We start from the raw sequence: 20,973 nt of genomic DNA on the forward strand, positions 1-20,973 counted from the left end.
AGTTCAATCTGTAGTTTGTGTAGAATGCAGCCTGGGATATTGTCAGGTCCCATGGATGCTGTGTTCTTGGCTTTGGAGAGTGTGTTTTTTACCTGTGCAGCCATGATTATAGGAACTTTGCATTCTTCCAGTATAGAGATGGGCCCTCTAGGGGGTGAGAGGGGGGTAAAGTTAGCACTGAACCTATCTGCTAGGATGTTGGCAATATCAGTTGGTTCTGTATATTTAGTGCCATTATGCTGTGACTCAGAGCAGATCTGAGTGTTCCCATTTAGATTCTTGACATAGCTATAGAATGCTTTGTGGTTGTCTTTAGAGTCAGTGGCAATTTTGTTTTCGTAAATAGCTTTGGAGGATTTTATGACGGATCTCAGCTTCTTACTGAGGTTGACCAGGGAGTTCCTCCAGTCATGGAAATTTACTCTTTTTTGCAACAGTTTCTTTCTTCTGTTGTAGAGTTTGTTTATGGCAGAGGACCACCAGATTGGCTTCCTTTTTTTGGAGGATAACATCTTGGTTCTATTAGGGATAGCATGATCCATGCACTTGTGTAAGTGCTTATAAAGTGCATTTGTGTAGGATTCAGCAGTCGTACCTCTATTGTCCGTCTGCATGGGTGTCATGAAGTTAGTCACTTCTGTCTTAAGAAGTGTGAAGTTGGCTTTTGAGAAGTTTTTTTACGATGGTTTCCCTAATTGGGGCTGGGGGTGGGATGTGGATGTCTAGGCTGATAAGCTTGTGGTCGGATCTGACCAACGAGGAATTGACCTCTGGTTTGGAACACCGGTTTCCCATGTTGGTAATGACTAGGTCTATGATATTGCTGCCCCTGGTGGGGGTGTGAATAAGTTGATCCAAGGCGTTGGAATTTATGAATTCTAGAAAACGTTGAGCTAAAGAGTTAGTACATGAGTAGTTTTCCCAGTTAATGGTGGGGTAGTTGAAATCGCCCATTATTAGGGTGCTGGGTTGTACCCTAATACTTTCCAGTGTATCAAGAAATGAGGAGTGTGAATCCTGGGGCATGGTGGGGGGTCTGTAGCAAGCTACAATTTGGATTGCGGTCTTGCCCAGAGTTAGTTGCACTTGGATAATCTCGGATGCATTATGCTGTGCAACTAGCCTGGAGGTGTGGATATCCTTAATGAATATGGACACGCCTCCGCCTTTAGTGCTTCTTTCTGGGTTAGGTGGCCGAAAGGTGTGGTATGAATTGAAGCCTGGTAATGCAGGGGTGCTCTCTGGAGCTTTGAACCAAGTCTCTGTCACTGCACAGATGTCAATGTTCTCCATTTTAAGGAGTGCCTCGAGTGAGTGCATTTTGAGGTTTAGACTTCTAGCATTGAGTAGCATTACCCTCAGATTTTGCTTGCTTGTACCTGTTATGGTGGTGAATTTGTCATTTGAACCTTGCCTAAAAAAGGCACTATAGGGGAGGCAAGAGTCTTAGCCAGTATCCGGAATCCTAAGGACGACAGGTGCAGGCCATCTCTGGCAAAGCATCATGGACTGTCGATCATGTCGTCCCAGTTGTAGCGGTTATTTAAACAGATCGACTGCTACTTTTAGGAGCCATTGTGTAAGTTGTTTGACATTTCAGTTCTGTGTAGGCAAAATTTTTAATGGGACAACTTATTTTGCTTTGTGAGTCTTTAGCCAATATAAACTTGTTGCAGTAGGTTTTAACCAATCACTGAGGTGGCTCCTGATTGGTTATTCGTGATTTTCTATCCGGATTCATTGTCATTGTTACCATTACCAAAATGAGTAGATTTAGTATTGGCCTTCTTCCCTTAAGAGGCTCAGAAGCAGTTATCACATGGACCAGCTCCATTTTTGAATTGTTAGGCTGCCCTTGAGCAACTTAGATCTTCAATGGCTAGGTCCAATTTAATCAGATAGGAACCTGAGTGGTGATTTCATTGAGAAGAATTGTATTGTAGTTATCTTTATTGTCAACATTGCCCAAATGGACGTATTTTGGGGTTGTTACTGGCAAGCTTTTAAGTTGTGCTATATAGATATTGTGTTGCCTGACTCCATTTGGAAATATCTAACGCTGGTCTACCCACTCTAATAGATTGGCTTTGTCTTAACCTGGTAGGCCAATTCTATGTAGTTTAGATTCTTATTGGTGTGTTCTGCCCTGATCTGATAGGAGGTTGTGTGGAATTTCTAACCAACAGGAATGCACTTTAGTGGATAGTGGCCAATCACTGAAGAGGCCCCTGATTGGTTGCTACTCGTTTTTGTTGGTTTTCATTGGTTGCAACAGCTAGTAGTGTCATCTTTAGTATGATATTATGCTTTTATTTGTGAGCCATTTACAATGACTTTAATGAAGTTTTTCAAGAACTTTTTTGGGAGAATTTAATGAAGCTTACTATCTTCAGTGAACGCTGAGCCATAGGTTGTCAACACCTTATGGGATGTTTCTAGAAGAGTGCGTCGATCTAATTTTGTGGAGTTCACTGTTTACAATTTTAACTCTGTGATGTAAATTGTCAAATACAATGCGCAGGATATATCCCAATATATAAGTGAATTTTAGAAGTTCATGACTTTTTTTAGTGAATGTTACATTTTTTGGTTGGTTGTCCCACCATTCAACCTAGATAGTTTCAACCAATTAAAACATAGTTATTATTGTGCTTTGATAGGAAGTTATGTTTTTAGTATCTACTTTGATTGGTTAAGACTCTGTATTACTCTATGATTGGTTAGGCAGGTCAGCTGAGACAATTAATTATGCACAGTTAATGTTTTAATTGTTTGTTGTTTTTGATTGGGTATTTCTTTAATCATTTTAACTATAAAATTGTGTTTTTGCTGCATTGTTTGAATAGTCTGAAGAAGCAGCCTTGTGTTGTGAAAGCGCTTACTTTTGTTTTCAACGTTTTTATTTTATTAAAGTTTTCTGTGTCCTCGCAGTGTGGTGTTGGATGTTATTGGCATTTATAAAAACACACACACACACACACACACACACACACACACACACACACACACACACACACACACACACATATATATATATATATATATATATATATATATACACACACACACACACACACACACACACACACACACACATATAGGTGTGTGTGAGATTGTATCTTAATATATATATATATATATATATATATATATATATATATATGTATATATATATATATATATATATATATATATATATATATATATATGTTGCATGCAGTTATACACACATACATGCATGGGCACACGCAGTGTTTCTATTGGCTTTGTTAACAGTGGGAGGATTAGCCACCCCTTCACTGTCACCTTAAAAGGCTTTGGCTTTGGGTTGGGCTCTGCAGTGGGCAGATGGGAAGGGTATGCTTTATTCATCTAGAACAACATTTTTTTTCTTTAATGCTACACATGTGCATTGACTGTATATTTTTCTTGGCCGTTGACTGTCTCACTTTTTGACAATGAAAACTAGGTATTTCAGGGTTAACAATGGACTTGTTTGCACTGAGGGAACTGGGCACCCCCCAGAGTCAGTGCAGAGAGGTTTGTTTTTGTAGTTGTGACTGCAAGGTGCAGATAGAGATGGTGGATTTAATTTATTTCCAATGAAGTTTTTTTTTTTATTATTGCTCATGTAGTGTCCTGTCTTTATCATGGCTTTCAGTTACTGAAGCATCATACAGAGATTAGGCTGTGGCCTCCCTCCCTCCTGCTGGCTGTTTTATAGTTGGGCATAGGTAGAGAGTAAAAAGGGAATATTATTGCTTGTACATTTATTTGACCCGCGGTGGTGGTGCTGCGGTAGCGTTGTCGCCTCACAGTAAGACGCTGTCCAGTTCGATTCTCAGCTAGAGCGTCTTCTGCGTGGAGACATGCGTGAATGGGTGTACCTTCGTTGAAGGTTGTGCATCAGGCCTGGCAAGCGATGCGTAAAATCAACTGCCAATCATTAGCGGACCGGAGTTCCGCTGTGGTGACCCCTAACCGGGAAAAGCAGAAAGACACAAACAAATTGCTTGTACATTTATTTATTTATTTTACTTGTTTATTTTTAACACCTTTATTGAATAATCACTTAAGACATGGACAGGCATACATTTATATTAAAGAAAACAAACCTTTTTAGCATGCTCCCAGTTGCAGACATTATACATCACATATATTATTTTCTATAACTATCATCAATCTAACATTACATAAATTGTTCAATTCCTGCCTTCACTTAAACCTCAGTTGTCCTCCAAAACATTATTCTACATGGCTTGTTCCCAAAAATGTCCCTTTTTTGATGCAATTTGCTTCTATCCTTTTCTTAAGATCCCACTTGCAGTTCTTTTATCTCTGTTACAATATTCACTAATTCAAATACAGTTGGTTTAGACTTCACTTTCTATTTTCTAGTAGTTGTTTTTCTGGCAGCACCAGAATTAAACTTAATAAGGCCTTACCATGTCTAGGCAATTCAGATCCTGTACCCAATCTCAAAATAAATAAAATAAATTAATTAATTAATTAATTAATTAATTAATTACTATTTCCTTAGTTATACCCATTTGCTCACCCAATATTTCTGTCAGAGGTCTCTGTGAGGAATTTTTAATGTCTGCCAATTCATTACACTCCCAAAACATATGTTCCCAGTTACCTCTTTCTTTCCCACCTCACCTCCAATATTTAGCATCTACCTGAGGAAAAAAATATTTGTAGTCTGATTGGGGTATAAAATACTCATGCAAACACTTCCAAGTGTACAAATGTTCTTCTAGACTTTGTTGCATATTTGGGAGCCATGCATATGTCTTCCTATAATTTCCTTGTGAATTGCTTTTCCAGTCTCTCTTTCCAATCTTTTCTAACCTCTTCCAGTTCATTCCTATAGTTATTGTGTAATATTTTATATCTTAATATTCATCCCTTTTTAACAGCATCTTCTGCTCTAGATTCAACTAAAAATTGCACCAGAGCAGGTCTTTCACTTAGGATTCCCTATCCCTTTCTGTTGTGTACACTCTGATATCAGTTTTGCTCTTGATACCTTGGTTCCTTTGTCAGTTTTCTCCAGTCAATTTCAGCCCCCTCCCTCCTATACTGTGTTTAACGAATTGCAGTAATCTCTATTAGCAAAATCTCCTTTCTCCATGCTTGTGGTGACTTAGTTCTCAGAATACTTTCTGCTACTTTATGAATATAATATTCTGTATGGCTGTTGTTATACTTCTAAAGGATCTATGTCCAAAATCCTACTCTGTAATTATTGCTTGAATCCTCCCACTTCATCATCATCCCTTTCCACTGTGAATTATGTCGTTTTGCTTGTGTTAGATATACAAGCCTTAACTGTGTAGCTGCAAAATATCTCTTCAAATCTGGTAATTCTAAACCACCTTGTTCAATTGGAAAAATCAAATTATCACACTTCAATCTTGCCCTGTTTTCCTCCCAGATAAATTCCTTCAGCTCTTTATTAATTATTATCTAAAACTTCTCCTCTGATTGATAAAATATGCCTGACCTGTATATATATATATATATATATATATATATATATATATATATATATATATATATATAAAACTAAAGGGACTAAAAACATTTTTACTCTTTGTATTTTGCTATTCACATCTATAAACAAGAGCTTTCATTTCCTCAGTTTTTGTATTATCTTTTGTTTAGTGTCTTCCCATATATCTTTAGCTACTATAACAGAATCCATTTTAATGCATACTCCTAAATACTTCATCGTATCATGTTGCTATAAATATGGGTATTGCTGAACCAATTCATGTCTGAATACTTAGTTTATAGCTGGAGCCTTTGTTTTATCTTCATTAATTTTATATCGCAACAGACTTGGAAACTGTCTCAAAATGTTCCACAACACTGAAATGTCCTTTTCTGGTTTTATCAGGTACAAAATAATATCATCAGCAAAGAAAATCAACTTTTATTGATTACTATACTAATTATATCCTTGAATTTCTGAGTCCCTCATCTTCTTTGCCAATAGCTCTAAATATAAAGCAAGTAAAAAAGGGGAAATAAGACATTCCTACCTGGTTCCTGGTTCAGACACAAATTATCATAGAAGAACCCTCCAACTTAATTTTGTCTCAGCTCCCTCATATATCTTCCTAATTAACCTTACTTTTGTATTGGAGAATGCAAATGCTTTCATTGCCCTAGTCATAAAATCCCAGCTTACTCTGTCAAATGCTTTCTCTGCATCAAGACCCGCCAACAACAGTGGTATTTTCTTACATTTTGCTTCCCTCTAGATTATCATTGTTCTGTTTATGTTGTCAAATGTGTGCCTTCCCTCCACAAAACCACATTGATCCATATCTATCAGTTTTTGCAACACCTTCACTGTTATAGACATAAGCACTTTATAATCATGGTTTAAAATTGAAATGGGCCTATATGAAGCTGAGGCTGATGGGCCTTTGTTATCTTTAGGTATTACAGCCACCACAGCTTTCTTCCAGGATGTTGGTGATTCTCCTCCTTTTAAAATACTGTTAAACAAAACCTTCCAGATCTTTATCACTTTCTTCCCTCCTAGCTTCCATACTTACACAGGAACACCATCTATTCCTGGAGACATTCCTCTTTTTTATCTCCTCTCTTTCTATCTTAACTGTTACTTATTGACCCTCGTCTACCTCTAACCTTGGCATATTTAAGTCTTCCATAATTATTTCCAGTTGTACTCTTTCATTATTTCCACATGTCTCTGCTTTATACAAATTGTGATAAAATTTCATAAATATCTCTAATATCCCTACATGATCTCTAGTTATTTTCTTGTTATATTCTCCCTAAGTTTGGCAACAACTCTTTCTACTTTCTGTTTTCTAAGTTGTTGTTGTAAAAGTTTTTTTTGCTGTGGAGTTATTTTCAAAAAAGTTGCTGAACAGCAATCTTTCTAAACTCATGCATATTATCCATATACTCCCTTTTTTCTCTGTGGCACTCTACAGTTGTGCCTCTTCTTGTTCTGTAAGATTCCCCTTATTCTGCAATATGTTAACCTTTGTTAGCCCCTCTAAAGAATTCCTGTTACTTAACCATAATAATTCTTTAATAATTTCCACTACCCATTCCTTAAATTCCTGTCTTTTTAATAGGTAGTGGCGATGTGCCAGTGTCTCATTTTTATTTCATCACAGTGCATTTTTATTTTTATTGTTATTGTTGCATGATCTGAAATAGTTATTGGATGTGTTTCAAAGCTTTCAATGAAGTACACATATTCCTGTGAAATATAATTTCTAACTAGTTTAGCCCAGCAATTGTACATTGTTGAATGATTTGTAAATTCTCTATGAGCTCATATTACTGAATTCACATATTTCATACCAAATAGTTTCATAAATTTCTGCAGACATCTACCCTTTTTTGTTATATTTACCCTTCTAGGTCTCTCAGATTCAACCTCATTGTTGCAAATCAAGTTCCAGTATCCACCTAAAAGTAAAAGTCCTTGCTTAAAGCTGATTATTTCTCTCAAAGTTTTCTTAAGTGCCACAATAGTAGTCTTAGATGGAATATAAATAAATGGCAGCATAATTCTTCTCCTTTGCCAGTAGCTTCTTAATGCTTCAAATCTACCATTATCATTTTTTAATCTTCTGTCACTACTGGAGCTCCTGTAGCAATTAGTATAAGTACCTCACATTTCCTTTGTTCCTGATATTCTGCTGAATATCCATCTTGAAATCCATTTTTTATCAAATTCACATGCTCACTTCTTTATGTCTCCTGCACCATTGCTATTTGCATTCTGCATTTCTTAATATAATTCTGTACTATTACCTTGATGTCTGTACCTGAGGCCATTCACATTCCAAAACAATATGGGCAGTGTACCCATTATGGTAAGCTATTATTCCCACCTATTATATATGACAGCTTTTTTTTTAATGTCTGTTTCCACTTTCTGTGCTACATACACCCATTAATGTTTGGCAAGTTGATTGATTTTTTTTTCTGGAGGTCTCTCTCCTTTTTCCAGGTAAGGCAGTGGTGTTTCTATGGGTTTATTCATTTGTTGTTGCTTACCTTCCCAATACTGATAAGGTAATATATCTAAAGCAGTATATCCTGCCTATTGTCTCCATAAGTCCTAAAAAGTTGGGATAATCTTTACCTGGCATCATATCAGTTATTAAACTGGGTACTATGGCAACAAAATGAACTATTTTCCCTAGCATAGTTTGTATTTCTGCTTGAGTAATGGGATACTGTTTATTATCTCAGTGCATACAGGCTTCTGCAATATCTTTATTAGAGACTACTTCTTATCACAAACAATGCTGTGCCTTTAGCTTGGGGTTGGCATAATGGTTAAGATGTTTACCTTACAGACACAAAGTACAGAGTCTGATTATTTTCCTTGAAGGGACATTGGTTAGCCTTAAAATAACCTAGAGGGACACTAGCCTAGTACTTGCCTATGATCCTTATGTGACCATATGCCCCAGTCTAGTAATGCATGCAGGTCCCTGCCATAAATTATGCCATCAAATTTAATTATCTTGGCTAAAACACAGTAGCAAAATGCTAACTTTGCTATTCTTGTGGATAATTCATCATATAGCATAACATTTCATCACTAGCAGGTTTTAATTGTTCTTCAATACTTGAGATTTGCTGTTTAAGAACTTCACTCAGCACTTCTGCTTGCTTTTTATATTCATCTTTAATGTTGTCAGTTTTGTTTTCCAGCTTATCCATTTTCAATGAAAGTTCATTAATGTTGCTGAGTATAGACAGTATGTCTTTTCTCGTTGGGGAATTCTGTACACTAGGTTTAGGTGGCTCATTCTGAAAAGCCAAATCTTTAGTTTTTCTCTGACGGGTAAAGATGATGTAAATATTTCAAATTTGATTTTTCTTGTGGAAACTTTTTTAAAAAAATATTTAATTATACATCCATCTTATTTTGAAGAGATGTTTTTATATAAAATTCCTGTCAAAATTACTAAAAAGAAGCAGAGCAAAAGATCAGTGCTGTTAACTGCTCTCTATCTCTGCCACACCCCACTAACATGTTTTCAATGGCAGCAGTTTTCAGAGTTGTAACACTGTTGCAGTTACCAGGGCAAAAATCTAATGTTGCAGCCCCTCCCATTTTTCCTACATTTAAAATAAAGTGTGCCTGTAGATGATACCTTCTGTTTATTACCAGAACTTGATACACGCTTTTCCACAAGTCTTGACTGTTCAACTCTGAAAAAAAATCACATTGGAGTACTTGGTTGGTTAAAACTCTAGCATCTGTTGTCTGCTTAAACCTACTCTGATCTTCATTTGCTTCTTTGGCACACAAAATGCAATTGTATAACATGTATTTCATCCATAAAACTGTTTGAATTAGTTATAAAATCACCCATAGTGGATTTCAAATTAATGAGTACGATGTATGTTTTATATGTGTGTGTGTGTGTGTGTGTGTGTGTGTGTGTGTGTGTGTGTGTGTGTGTGTGTGTGTGTGTGTGTGTATATATATATATATATATATATATATATATATATATATATATATATATATATATATTGGTGAGTTTATACATAACTCTTCTGGGTAGCTGTGGCACCCGTGCACTGGCCCAGTAATCAAGGAGCATCAATCCTCACCATTAACACCAGCAATGGCCGTCCATATAGGGAAAGGAAAATAAATACACAACAGTAAAGTACAATTTCCCTTAAAAGCACACAGAGATCAGTCAGTCTGGAGCTGGTTTCTCCCTTTCTCTCCAGGTCCCCAGTAAGACTCCCCACTGGCACAGCTATAGGGTCCAGATCTCAGCCTAGTGGACAAGCTAAAACCTCCAGCACCCTCTCTGTCCAACCAATGCTTTGTGTCCCTGCCCATGTAGCTGACACACACACAAACCTTGAGATAAGAGTTATATACAACCACACAGACACTCCAGGGGAAGGTTGGCACAGGTTCTCCAGTTGTGCCCGTTTTACCCAGACTATACGGTAGTACCACTTGCCACCACCCACTAATATTTATCAGCTACTAAAAGGCCCTTATGAAAGGGTGTCCAATTATTACTGTGCAATATTATTATCCAAATGGTAAATGCAATTGAACAGTCAAGGCTTATTTGGAGTGGCTTGGCCAGTATCACTATATACATGCAATATACTCTTAGAGCTTAAATTATCTCTACACAAAACAGCCACAGCTGAAAGGTTTAAAAATATTTAATAATAAATAATAAAAACACTAGACAATACTTCTTACTACACAGTGCTAGTCAAGAGTTCAGAGATCACAGAGAAATACTTAAAATAATACAGTAGAAAAGTTCTGACATCAGTACAGAAAAAAGACTAATCTAATCTTCCTATTTCCTAACTATATCTAAGAGAAAACATAGTTCTAAAATAAACTTACATATATAGCAAGACAGTGCTAGTGATGTTAGATGTTCTCAAGACAAATGCTAAATGCTCTCATTCTTTCTGTCCTTAAATTGATAACACAGTACCACTGATTCATTTCAGATTACATAATTTCTTTATTGACATTTATTGACATTGACATTGTTTTAACCGGGTTTGTCCAACTGGGCTTGTGGCCCATTTTCAGTAGAGACCCGAGGAGAAAAGCTCCAGTAGTACATTTTAAAACAAGTATAATTTTAAACAATATCGATATAATAGCAGTTATAGCAAAACAATTCACATATGTTGGGTTACATGCATAAAGTTAAAGTTGCATTAAAAAGAAGCTAAGTAACAATTTTACATTGATATAGTTCAATAGGTCAACAATAAACATTTTTTGTTTGTATAAAATTATGCAAATGCATAGTAGACACATTGGAGAGAGAGGTGTAATGAGGTACTAAGTATGGACCTTTTAAGGGTACATAAAGGGAAGGAAGACTAGGTGGAGTTATGGCAAGGGCAGGTCCTGGAATTGAGAAAATAAGCTTTTAGTTAATTTTTAAAGTGTGAGGTGTGGGAGATTGAACGTAAGTCAAGGGGAAGTTTGTCCCAAGCATGTGCAAGGGAGTGTTTGTAGAGTAGTTTGCCTACTGACCTTTTTGGGTGGTAGACATCAAGTAATTGTTGGTTAGACATACGGAGAGTCCAGGATGGGATGTAGAAGGAGACTAAGGAAGATAAAGATAGGCAGAAGGAGGTTTTATAAAGAATAGAGTGCAGCATATGAAATTGATAAGATAGCAGAAATTGGGGAAGCTCAAGCCACTGAAGAGAGTTTAAAGAAATGCAGTGGTGTGAGTTGTATGGGGAGTTAGTAATGAATCTGGCTATTTATGGTAAGTCTGTTGGAGTTTGTTTAGAGTGAAGGCCTGGATATTGGTAAGAACTGGGGCGGCGTATAAGAGGGAGGGGAGGAGGAGTGCCTGGCCCAGGGTAAGTCTAGATTCAGGGGTTAGGAATTTTTTGTTCCGATATAGCAGACCTAGTTTCTGTTTTTTTTTTTTTTTTCATACATTGGAGTATGTGTAGGTTGAACTTGAGTTTGTCATCGATAATGACCCCTAGGAGTTTTGTGTGGGTGTCAGGTTGGATAGTTGTATTGTTAGAAGATGTAATAAAAAAGGAGGTTTTGTGATGAGAAAGAGAATAGGGAAGGAAAAGTAGGAGTTTGGTCTTTTTGGGATTTAGGATCAATAAGTTGTGAGAGAGCCATTGTTCAGTGGATAGTAGGGCCTGTTGGGTCAGGGAGTGTAGTTCAGGAATGTTATTTGAGATGGATATAAGTGTGGAGTCGGCATACTGAATAAGGGAGGATTCTCTGCATGAGGTGTAAAGATCATTGGTGATGATGTTAAACAAAAGGGGTCCCAAGATGTAGCCTTGGGGAACACCAGTGGAGATGGTAAGGAAAGGTGAGGAGGATGAGAGCCATTTGACAGATTGTTCCCTGCCAGATAGGTAACTATTAAAGCAGGCAAGTATGGAGGAGGATAGATGGAGATTTGTGAGTTTGGATAGTAGTACAGGATGAGAGACAGTATCGAAGTTCCCAGGCTTACAGAAACTCAGAGGTTAATAGCCCTTTTGATCTTGCAGCTGGTCAGGAAGCCAGAGCAATAAAAGAAATTATAAATGTAAATTATAGCCATTAACTCTAGCCTCAAAACAATAGGCAGAATGCCTCCCTCTAGACATCTTGGCACCGTGTTTTAGATGAAAGAATTTCACAGTGCTTGACTTAGCTTTCTTACAGCAGAGTGCACTGTTACATTTTTTTCAGTTCAACATCCAATACAGTATTTGCACATTTAAGAGAACAAGCCTGTGGCTTATATTAATGTTTACATATGACAGAATTATCTACAAAATTCTATCTAGCTAGGCTGGCAGCCTTCACCTATCTTCACAGTAGCAGTTAAAAAAAGTTAATAAGTAAGTAATTTTCTTGAAAAGTATGACATAGAATACATCACAGAATATCTAGACCCCCAGATCGTCTAGGGACCTGGTAACTGTAACAACATTAGCTGTATAAGTAAATATGACAGTCTCAGTAAGAGATTCTGTCCTGGGTCCCACCTAGTCTAAAATTAGCCCTGTTTAGATGTGTATACAAAAAGTCTATGTATAGCTTGTGTGGGGAATGGGGACAGTGAGGTCATCATTTCTTTAATTTTCCTCAAAACTTCAACAGTATTCATAGAAGGTCACTTGTATAGGAGCAGTAAGCTGTCTAGGAGCAACAGTTTAGAATACAATACTGTAATCATTACTTTTTTCACTTATTTTTTCATTTTCATTACAAATTAAACATTAGACGTACATACAGCTGGCTAGCTTGGAATATATTTAAATGATTAATGTACTGCAAGATCACCCTTCAAAACTTTACCCCTTGCTCCATCTTATTAATGCCTGCCAATCCCAAACCTAACCCTGCCCCTAACTCCAACTATTCACCCCACCCTAGAAAATCCCTTGTTGTAGCATTACAATTACATATGACATTTTGGACACATCACACAGACACACACACATAAAACTCAGTTATCTACTAATGTAACCCCTACCCTAACCCTAAAAGTCACACACATCCAGGTCTAACTCTAAGCCATACACATTCATTTACCTAGAGCTGAATTTAATCTAAGACCAACCCTGGGGAGGGTTCTAGGTTTATCAAAGAGGTGGTCATGTTTTTGGTGTGACATTGGGGGTACAACAACATTACAAAATTGTATTTTGTGGTGTTGTTTAGCTTCAGTGTGGAGTACTTCATACCATATTTTGTTTTTAGTTATAAAGTAAAAATGAAAAATACAACCAGTGGTACACAGTAGAGGTAGCTCCAAGTCTCAGTTTAATATATAGAATAAACTATGACTTGGATCTACCTCTGCTGTGTACCACTGGTTGTATTTCTCATTTTTACTTTTTGACTTTGTTTTTACACACCAGTGGTTCTTTTTTTCCCCAACATTGTTTGTTTTTGGATTTATATTTGTTTTATGTTGACTGAGTAATACATACCTCTGATATGAGCTGCTTTCATTAGTCAAGTTTATCAGTAGTTTATTTGGTCATTTGTGAATACATACTTGTTGGCATGCAATATGGTGTTATACTTACATTAACCCATTATACAACAGGAAAAGCAGTGAACAAACCCCAACTAGTGTTTTGTATTTTTAAAAATGATGACTAAAACTGGTTCTGAAAGAGGCAAGTGAATTGCTAGGAGACCATGTGCAAGCATTTCAAATAATGTTTGACATGGCTAGTATAACCAAAAAGATTATTGTGCATGAAAGTCTTGCTGCACTGATGTTAATTTATAATTTTTGTTTCTGATGTGTATACACAGTTACCCCCACCCCCACACAGACTCACAATAGCATATAAAGTCCTAGGTTTGCAGCTACTAGAAGTAACTATCCCTTAAGTGAATAACGCTTGTTGAGCTCCACCCATGTGTGTCTCTTAGATAAGCTGTATCGGCTCTGAATTCAGCAAGGACTAAACTTCAGACACATATGCACACTTTGGAAGCCAGCACAATGTATTAGCAGCTTTTCAGCTAGCAAAGCACATTTGGTCCTAAACTACAGACTGGATACATTATTTTCTTCAGATGGCCCCCAGATATGCCCCACGGATCCGTGTACGCATAGTTGCACTTCTTTTATTTCTGGAAACATTGATTATATGTTTGTTTGCTGTTTTTGGTTCTTATGGTGAGTCCAGGGATGACATTTTGAAAAAGAAAATCAACACTTATCCTGGTAAGTCACGTTAATAATAAACAGAGTATCAGTAAAATGAAGGTATTTTATAGTAACATCAGTTTAGTAATTTGTAATCACCAAAAACAGTGACTTGAACTTCATGACAGGTTTCCCCTGTTACTAATACCATACTTTAATTTGTGATGACTGGTTTCATAACAAGAATATTTGATTTATAGGCAAAATGTAAGTTAATGGTACTGAACTTCACTATGTAAATGTGATTCCTTTCACAGTAACACTGAAACATTAGTATAGTGCTGTTACATACAGATTCAGTTTAACATTTTAGTCTGACAACCCCAAACACTTTCACATGTGGATTGTGTAGAGAATAAAACCATAAAATAAATGTATTTTTTAGTTTCTGATAATGATTTTTTTGCAAGCATAACTATTTAAGCATAAATTATGTATAAATTATGTTAGCTTCAAACTTCAGAAGATAAGCAAGCATAATATTTTAAAGTATTTTTGCAAACAGAAGATTATTTTATTTCACTATAAAGTACAGTAAATTACAGATTTTGGTTAATTTGGAAGGGTTTTTCATAACTTTCTGCAAGAATCTTATGCATTATCTATCTATCTATCTGTCTGTCTGTCTGTCTGTCTGTCTGTCTATCTATCTATTTATTCACACACACACACACACACACACACATATATATATATATATATATATATATATACACACACACACATACATATATGTGTGTGTGTGTGTGTGTGTGTGTGTGTATATATATATATATATATATATATATATATATATATATATATATATCAGATATCAACAAATAGCGATTTGTAACCTAATATTACTCCTGTACGTATATATATATATATATATATATATATATATATATATATATGTGTGTGTGTGTGTGTGTGTGTGTGTGTGTGTGTGTGTGTGTGTGTGTGTGTCTGTGTGTGTGTGTGTGTGTGTGTGTAAATGCACACAAACATACATCTTTTTGGTTTGTACCTGGCACCAAATACAATGACATTCTTTTTTGCCTATTGATTACTTAGCTTTGTTTTCTAGCTGGAACTTGTCATTTTATTTGACTGTGTTTTGATTTGTACCGACTGTTGGATTTTATGTTCTTCATATGCTTTTCTGTGTAGATGGAAATGTCCTTAGTCTTTTATTTTTGTAATGGTTGTAAGTTCAGTGTAATTTTCTAAAAGTGCTGCTGTCAGCAAGTCTCCATTAGAAAACAGGCACTGACCCACCCAGGATGCTAATCCTGTTACCAAGTATTACAAAGAAAAAAAATACATATAACACATATAAAATGAAAGAAATAATTTTCTAATGAATGATAATTTTACTTGGGATAGAAGATCTACAAAACTATGCCATCAGCAGTTAAGCTTCTCTGTGTTTTTCTTTCAGGATCCTGCATTAATTATTCCAGTATGGGGGGTCTCTGTTTTGTAATATCTCACTGTGCTAGATCATTAACTACTTTTGTATTTTAGAAACACATAAATGAATGTAGATTGTGACATTCATCTGAGGCCAAATGGTCAAATGTAAACTTTACCAAACTTTGGCTATAAGAGTTAGAGCTATATTCCCCATTTGTGGACCCCATCAGTCAATCTGTAGCATAAACCCCAAGGCTGATAAACCTTATTGAAAGTTAGAATTGAAGCATGGCAAAATTCTGTTTTGATCAGGTAATCTGAACTGATGCAGATCAGTTCCTCAGTGTATAAAAGCCTTTCCTTTCTGTCTTCCTTTATAAAGCTTGCCTTATGCCTGTCCCACAATTCCTTACATTTCTTAGTATTTGTTTTATTTCTGCTGTCTCCTCAGATAGGCTGTACTAAATCTGCTATACCATGTCTGTGGAAAATGCTTTTTCATTTTTACTTTAGGTTGTCTTCTCTCTTATTTCAAAACAGATTTATGTTATATTGATACACCTATGCTGTTTTTGAGAGGTGTTACATTTTTGGTCTTTGATGATTTATATGAAGTGCTGTCTTTTATCTATCTCCTCTACCTTACCTTCCTCAGGTGTAATTCATTTATTTGTTGTTTATTTGCTAGCCATATAGGTTTGCTGATGCATTTGGACTCTTACTCACTGATGACCTATTATGCATCATAACACATAAAAGTTACACACATATATTAAGAATGTATCAGCTGATTCTTAGCACAAAATATTAATAGGCCATCACATCCACAGGAGAGCAATTTTACATTGACTGTATAATTTACAGGATGAAAGTTTAATGTGCAGGTATTTGTCATTTGTTAGGTACATTCATGGTATATATATCAATGAAAAGATGAGTTCTGAGCTGTTAGTTCGGTTGAAGGAGTTTAGACAGATTAAGTCATAGGAAATTAAAGGATCCAATACTGTTTAAATTATGGGATTATTTGCAGTATTTGCAACACACACTCATCTGTGACCCTACAGCTGGTGCAAACGTAAGTGGCCAAAGATAAGTGCATATGGCTTATAGTGTACGTATGAACTGCATTTTAGGTAAGAGCTACAAGGTAAGGGGTTTTGACATGTGAATTATATTGTTTGGGGGTGAAGCTATAGTAGATACTGCATGTATTGACAAATGGCTCTGCTTATGTTGCCTAATAATGGTTTTAAGTTTAGAGATAGTATCTGCCTATTTGATATTTACTGGGATTAACAGGAACATCTTAGGAGCAAGTGAGAAGAATGCTTTGTGTCCTTTTGGTGTTTTAGTTCTTGGATCTTTGTTAATAATAAGTGGTTATTGGACTGAGTGAAGTGTGTCAGTTTAGCATTGAGAATAAGGAAGTGGTGTTATCTGTGTGCTGTAATTTGAATATTGCAGTACAGGTCTTTGCAGTATTTTATGGAAGATACCTAGCATATCAAGTATGTCTCTGTGATGCTAACATTTTTATGAAGCATTTTTGTACTCGCACATTTTGTTAGAAATTGTTCTTATAGTGTTCATTTGTTTGATGGCAGAGCTGTGTAGCTAGGTATTCCACTTTCTGTCATAACCATCTTATGTGTTTGAGACATGGATACTAAAAAATTCACCATCAAAAACAAAGCTCAAGAGGTGAAACTTAACACCCATGTTGAGAACACATAAGGGTTATGACTGGTGAGGCCTCATCTTAATTCCTTGTAGTGCATGACGTTATATTTGTGTCATGTGCTACCATTTACAGAAAAAAATGTATGAGTGCCAAGTGTTTTACTATTTTTTTTAATCCTTTGAAAGCTGAGTGCTGTCAAACAAATGGCAAACTGCCCCTAAAGGAAGAATGGCTTTAATATCTGTTAGACACTTCATTTGCAACACTTTTTGTTTGTATGTGTGGCAGAATGAAGTTCTAACAGCTTAGAAGCTCTTATTACTGTCTGCTGCTGTTCCTTGCCAGTTGATACTGTTCTCTGTTCATTCCTTACAAGTGACCCAATCTTAACAGTGCTTAAGGGTGCTTAACAAAAAACTTGCTAAGCACCTTTCTGACATCAGAAATGTACTTAAACATAAAACTGAAAATTTTTAAACATTTTTGGATTTTCTGAAGAGGTTGTTTTATGAAAGTGGCAATTAAAAGTTTTATTATGCTAAACATCAGTTGTCATCACTGTGCCTTAATACTGTTACTTGTGTCACTTAACAAGCTTGTCTTCTTCCCATTTTTGGAGCATAACTCTGATGCATTCCAATTTTGGCAGAAAAATGCCTTTAGCTAAGTAGTTCTGTTCTCTCAGCAGAAAAATAAGGCTACATTCCAGGACATGCTGAGATAAGGAGTTTACAAATTACTTTTTATTTTATTTATTTACCTGGGAAGTAAACTAGCTCTTCTTTGCCCCTTTTCAGCTATAACCCAGCCACAGGGTCAAGGATAACAGATATAAATGCATGTGTGTATTTATATGCACATGTCCTGATACTGCAAAACACATTCATTGAAATAGCTTTCACCAAACCTGGCATTTGCCTCTTTCTTTACTGCTGAGTGAGGGTCTCCCTCCCACATTGGGGGGTTCCTTCATTTTGTTTTAATCATTCATAGACTCATCACCAGTGTGTGTGTGTGTGTGTGTGTGTGTGTGTGTGTGTGTTTCTCTCTCTCTATGTATATATATATATATATATATATATATATATATATATATATACACACACACACATATATATATATATATATATATATATATATATATATATATATATATATAAATATACACATACACACATTTATATATTTGTTTATGGTCCATATCACTTGCCCATTTGATTGCATATATCCTGGAGATGGAGTGATATGTTGAAAGTCATAAGCTCCTAGAAAGGTTCTGAACTCTTGACAGATACATTTTGGACTATTTTCTGACATCACTTGCTGAGGTATTCCATATCTTGCAAACACTTGAGTTATGTATGTTTATTAATGATGTGGCATTGTTCAGTTGGACAGCTTCTGTGTAGAATAACAGTTAACACAAAGCAAAACATTCAGGTTATTGTGCTAAAACAAGTCAATTCCTACTTTTAACTGGGGTAATTCAGAATTTCAGGATATATTAGTTTGTGTATGTCTGGTTTGGTGTCTGCTTATACCAGAAATTGAACTGTTTTCTACCATTTATTCTATATAGACTGTCATCTTTGACCTTTATATGTCTTTTTCTTTGCACCTCAGCATTCCCTGATGAGACTGATAAATTTTCAGAAGCATGTGATTTCTTGTTAGTGATAGAATTGTGACATTTTCACCTTAAATAGTAGACCCCACATACAAAAATCTCTTCTTTTAAAGAATAATATGCCAAAATGAATGGATGCAGTTGGTTGATTTTGTCTAGATAATCTGACATTGTGGCTCCTCCTAACTGTTACTTTTTTTCTTGGTTGATATATTCAGTTCTCACAACTTCTCTTGTATCATGGTATCACTGAATTTTGTATCACAAATCTTCCTTCATCAGATCTTCTTTGCACTCATTCAGATAAGCCCTACTGAACAAGTCAGCAATATGCATTACTTTGTCATGTTTATACCCAACTTCAGCGTTATATTTCTGAAGCATTAATCACATTCCTTACAGACTTGCAGGTACTTCAGCCAATGATGCTCTAAGATTCCTCACAAAAGCTTATGATTTATATATATTTTAATATGTTCCCTGTACACAGAATCATGACATTTCTCTCAACCAAAGATTAAACCAGCATTTCATTCATAATCTGTGCATACCTAGTCTGTACATGTATCAGAGCACTTGATGCATATGCAATAGGTCTGCCCTTTTGAAGTAATAAGTACTCTTTCCATCTACTCAACACACTCTCCTCTCTTGTGAGTACCTTTCCCTCACTATCCTTTATCACCCTTACGTGCTGCACATCTTTCCCAGCTCTGTCCCTCTGTCTAGCCAATCAGTACAGGTCCTTTTCTCCCTCTTTAGTGTCCAATCTCTCATACAACTCTCCATACACCTTATCCTTAGCTTTTGCCACCTCTCTCTTTGCCATGCGCCTCATCTCCTTATACTCATGTCTACTTTCTTCATCTCTTTGACAATCCCACTTCTTCTTCACCAGCTTCTTCCTCTGTATACTATCCTGTAGTTCCTCATTCCACCACCAGGTCTCCTTGTCCTCCTTCCTCTGTCCAAATGTCACACCAAGCACCTTTCTAGCAGTCTCCCTTACTAGTTCTGCTGTAGTTACCCAGCTATTCGGTAACTCTCCACTGCCTCCCAGTGCCTGTCTAAACTCTTCCCTAAACTCCACTTCACAATCACCCGTTTTTAACTTCCACCCTTTAATCCTTGGCACAGCTTTCACACTCCTCCTCCTCTTGATCACCAACGTCATTCTACAGACCACCATTCTATGCTGCTTAACTACACTTTCCCCTGCCACCACTTTACAGTCTCCAATCTCCTTCAGATATAATCCACCTGTGTGCATCTTCCTAAACTCTTGTACATCACCCTATGCTCCTCCCTCTTCTTAAAATATGTATTCAACACAGCCATGCCCATCCTTTTCGCAAAATCCACAATCATCTGACCTTCTGCATTCCTCTCCTTAACACCCTACCTACCCATCAATTCCGCATCCCCTCTGTTCACTTCACCAACATGCCCATTAATGTCCACTCCAATCACTAGTCTCTCACCCTTGGGTACACTCACCACAACTTCATTCAACTCACTTCAAAATTTCTCTTTCTCATCCATCGCACACCCAACTTGTGGAGCATATGCACAAACAACATTCATCATTACACCATCAGTTTCGAGCTTCATAAACATCACTCTGTCAGACACTCTCTTCACGTCTAAAACACTCTTGGCATATTGTTCCTTTAGTATAACCCCTACCCATATCTCCCGCCATCCACACCATGATAGAACAATTTGAACCCGTTTCCTAAACACCTGGCCTTACTTTCCTTCCATCTGGTCTCTTGCACGCACAATATATCAACCTTCCTTCAATCCATCATATCAGCTAGCTCTCTTCCTATACCAGTCATACTGCCAACATTCAAAGTTCCTACCCTCACTGCTACACTCCTAACCTTCCTCCTCTCTTCTTGCCTTCGGGCATGCCTTCGCCCTCCTCTTCTCCTTCGGTCAACAGTAGCCCAATTTCCGCCAGCACCCTGTTGGCTAACAGTACTGGTGGCAGTCATTGTTAACCCGGGCCTCGACCGATCCAGTATGGA

The 20,973-nt window shown here is 36.6% G+C and overlaps 1 protein-coding gene across 1 annotated transcript in view; it reads left to right on the forward strand.

Annotated features, from left to right (window-relative positions):
- Positions 1 to 13,921: 13,921 nt before the first annotated feature.
- Positions 13,922 to 20,973, forward strand: part of LOC122792309 (ammonium transporter Rh type A-like) — a 594,865-nt gene continuing 587,813 nt past the window's right edge. Inside the window, exon 1 of the mRNA XM_044060089.1 lies at positions 13,922 to 14,249. Within this exon, the coding sequence (XP_043916024.1) occupies positions 14,099 to 14,249 (151 nt within the window). The 5' untranslated portion in view covers positions 13,922 to 14,098. The remainder of the gene's footprint in view (positions 14,250 to 20,973) is intronic.

The sequence above is a fragment of the Protopterus annectens genome, chromosome 1.part2 (assembly GCF_019279795.1).
Source record: "Protopterus annectens isolate FY-2018-M chromosome 1.part2, PAN1.0, whole genome shotgun sequence".
In the NCBI taxonomy this organism is placed as follows: domain Eukaryota; kingdom Metazoa; phylum Chordata; order Ceratodontiformes; family Protopteridae; genus Protopterus; species Protopterus annectens.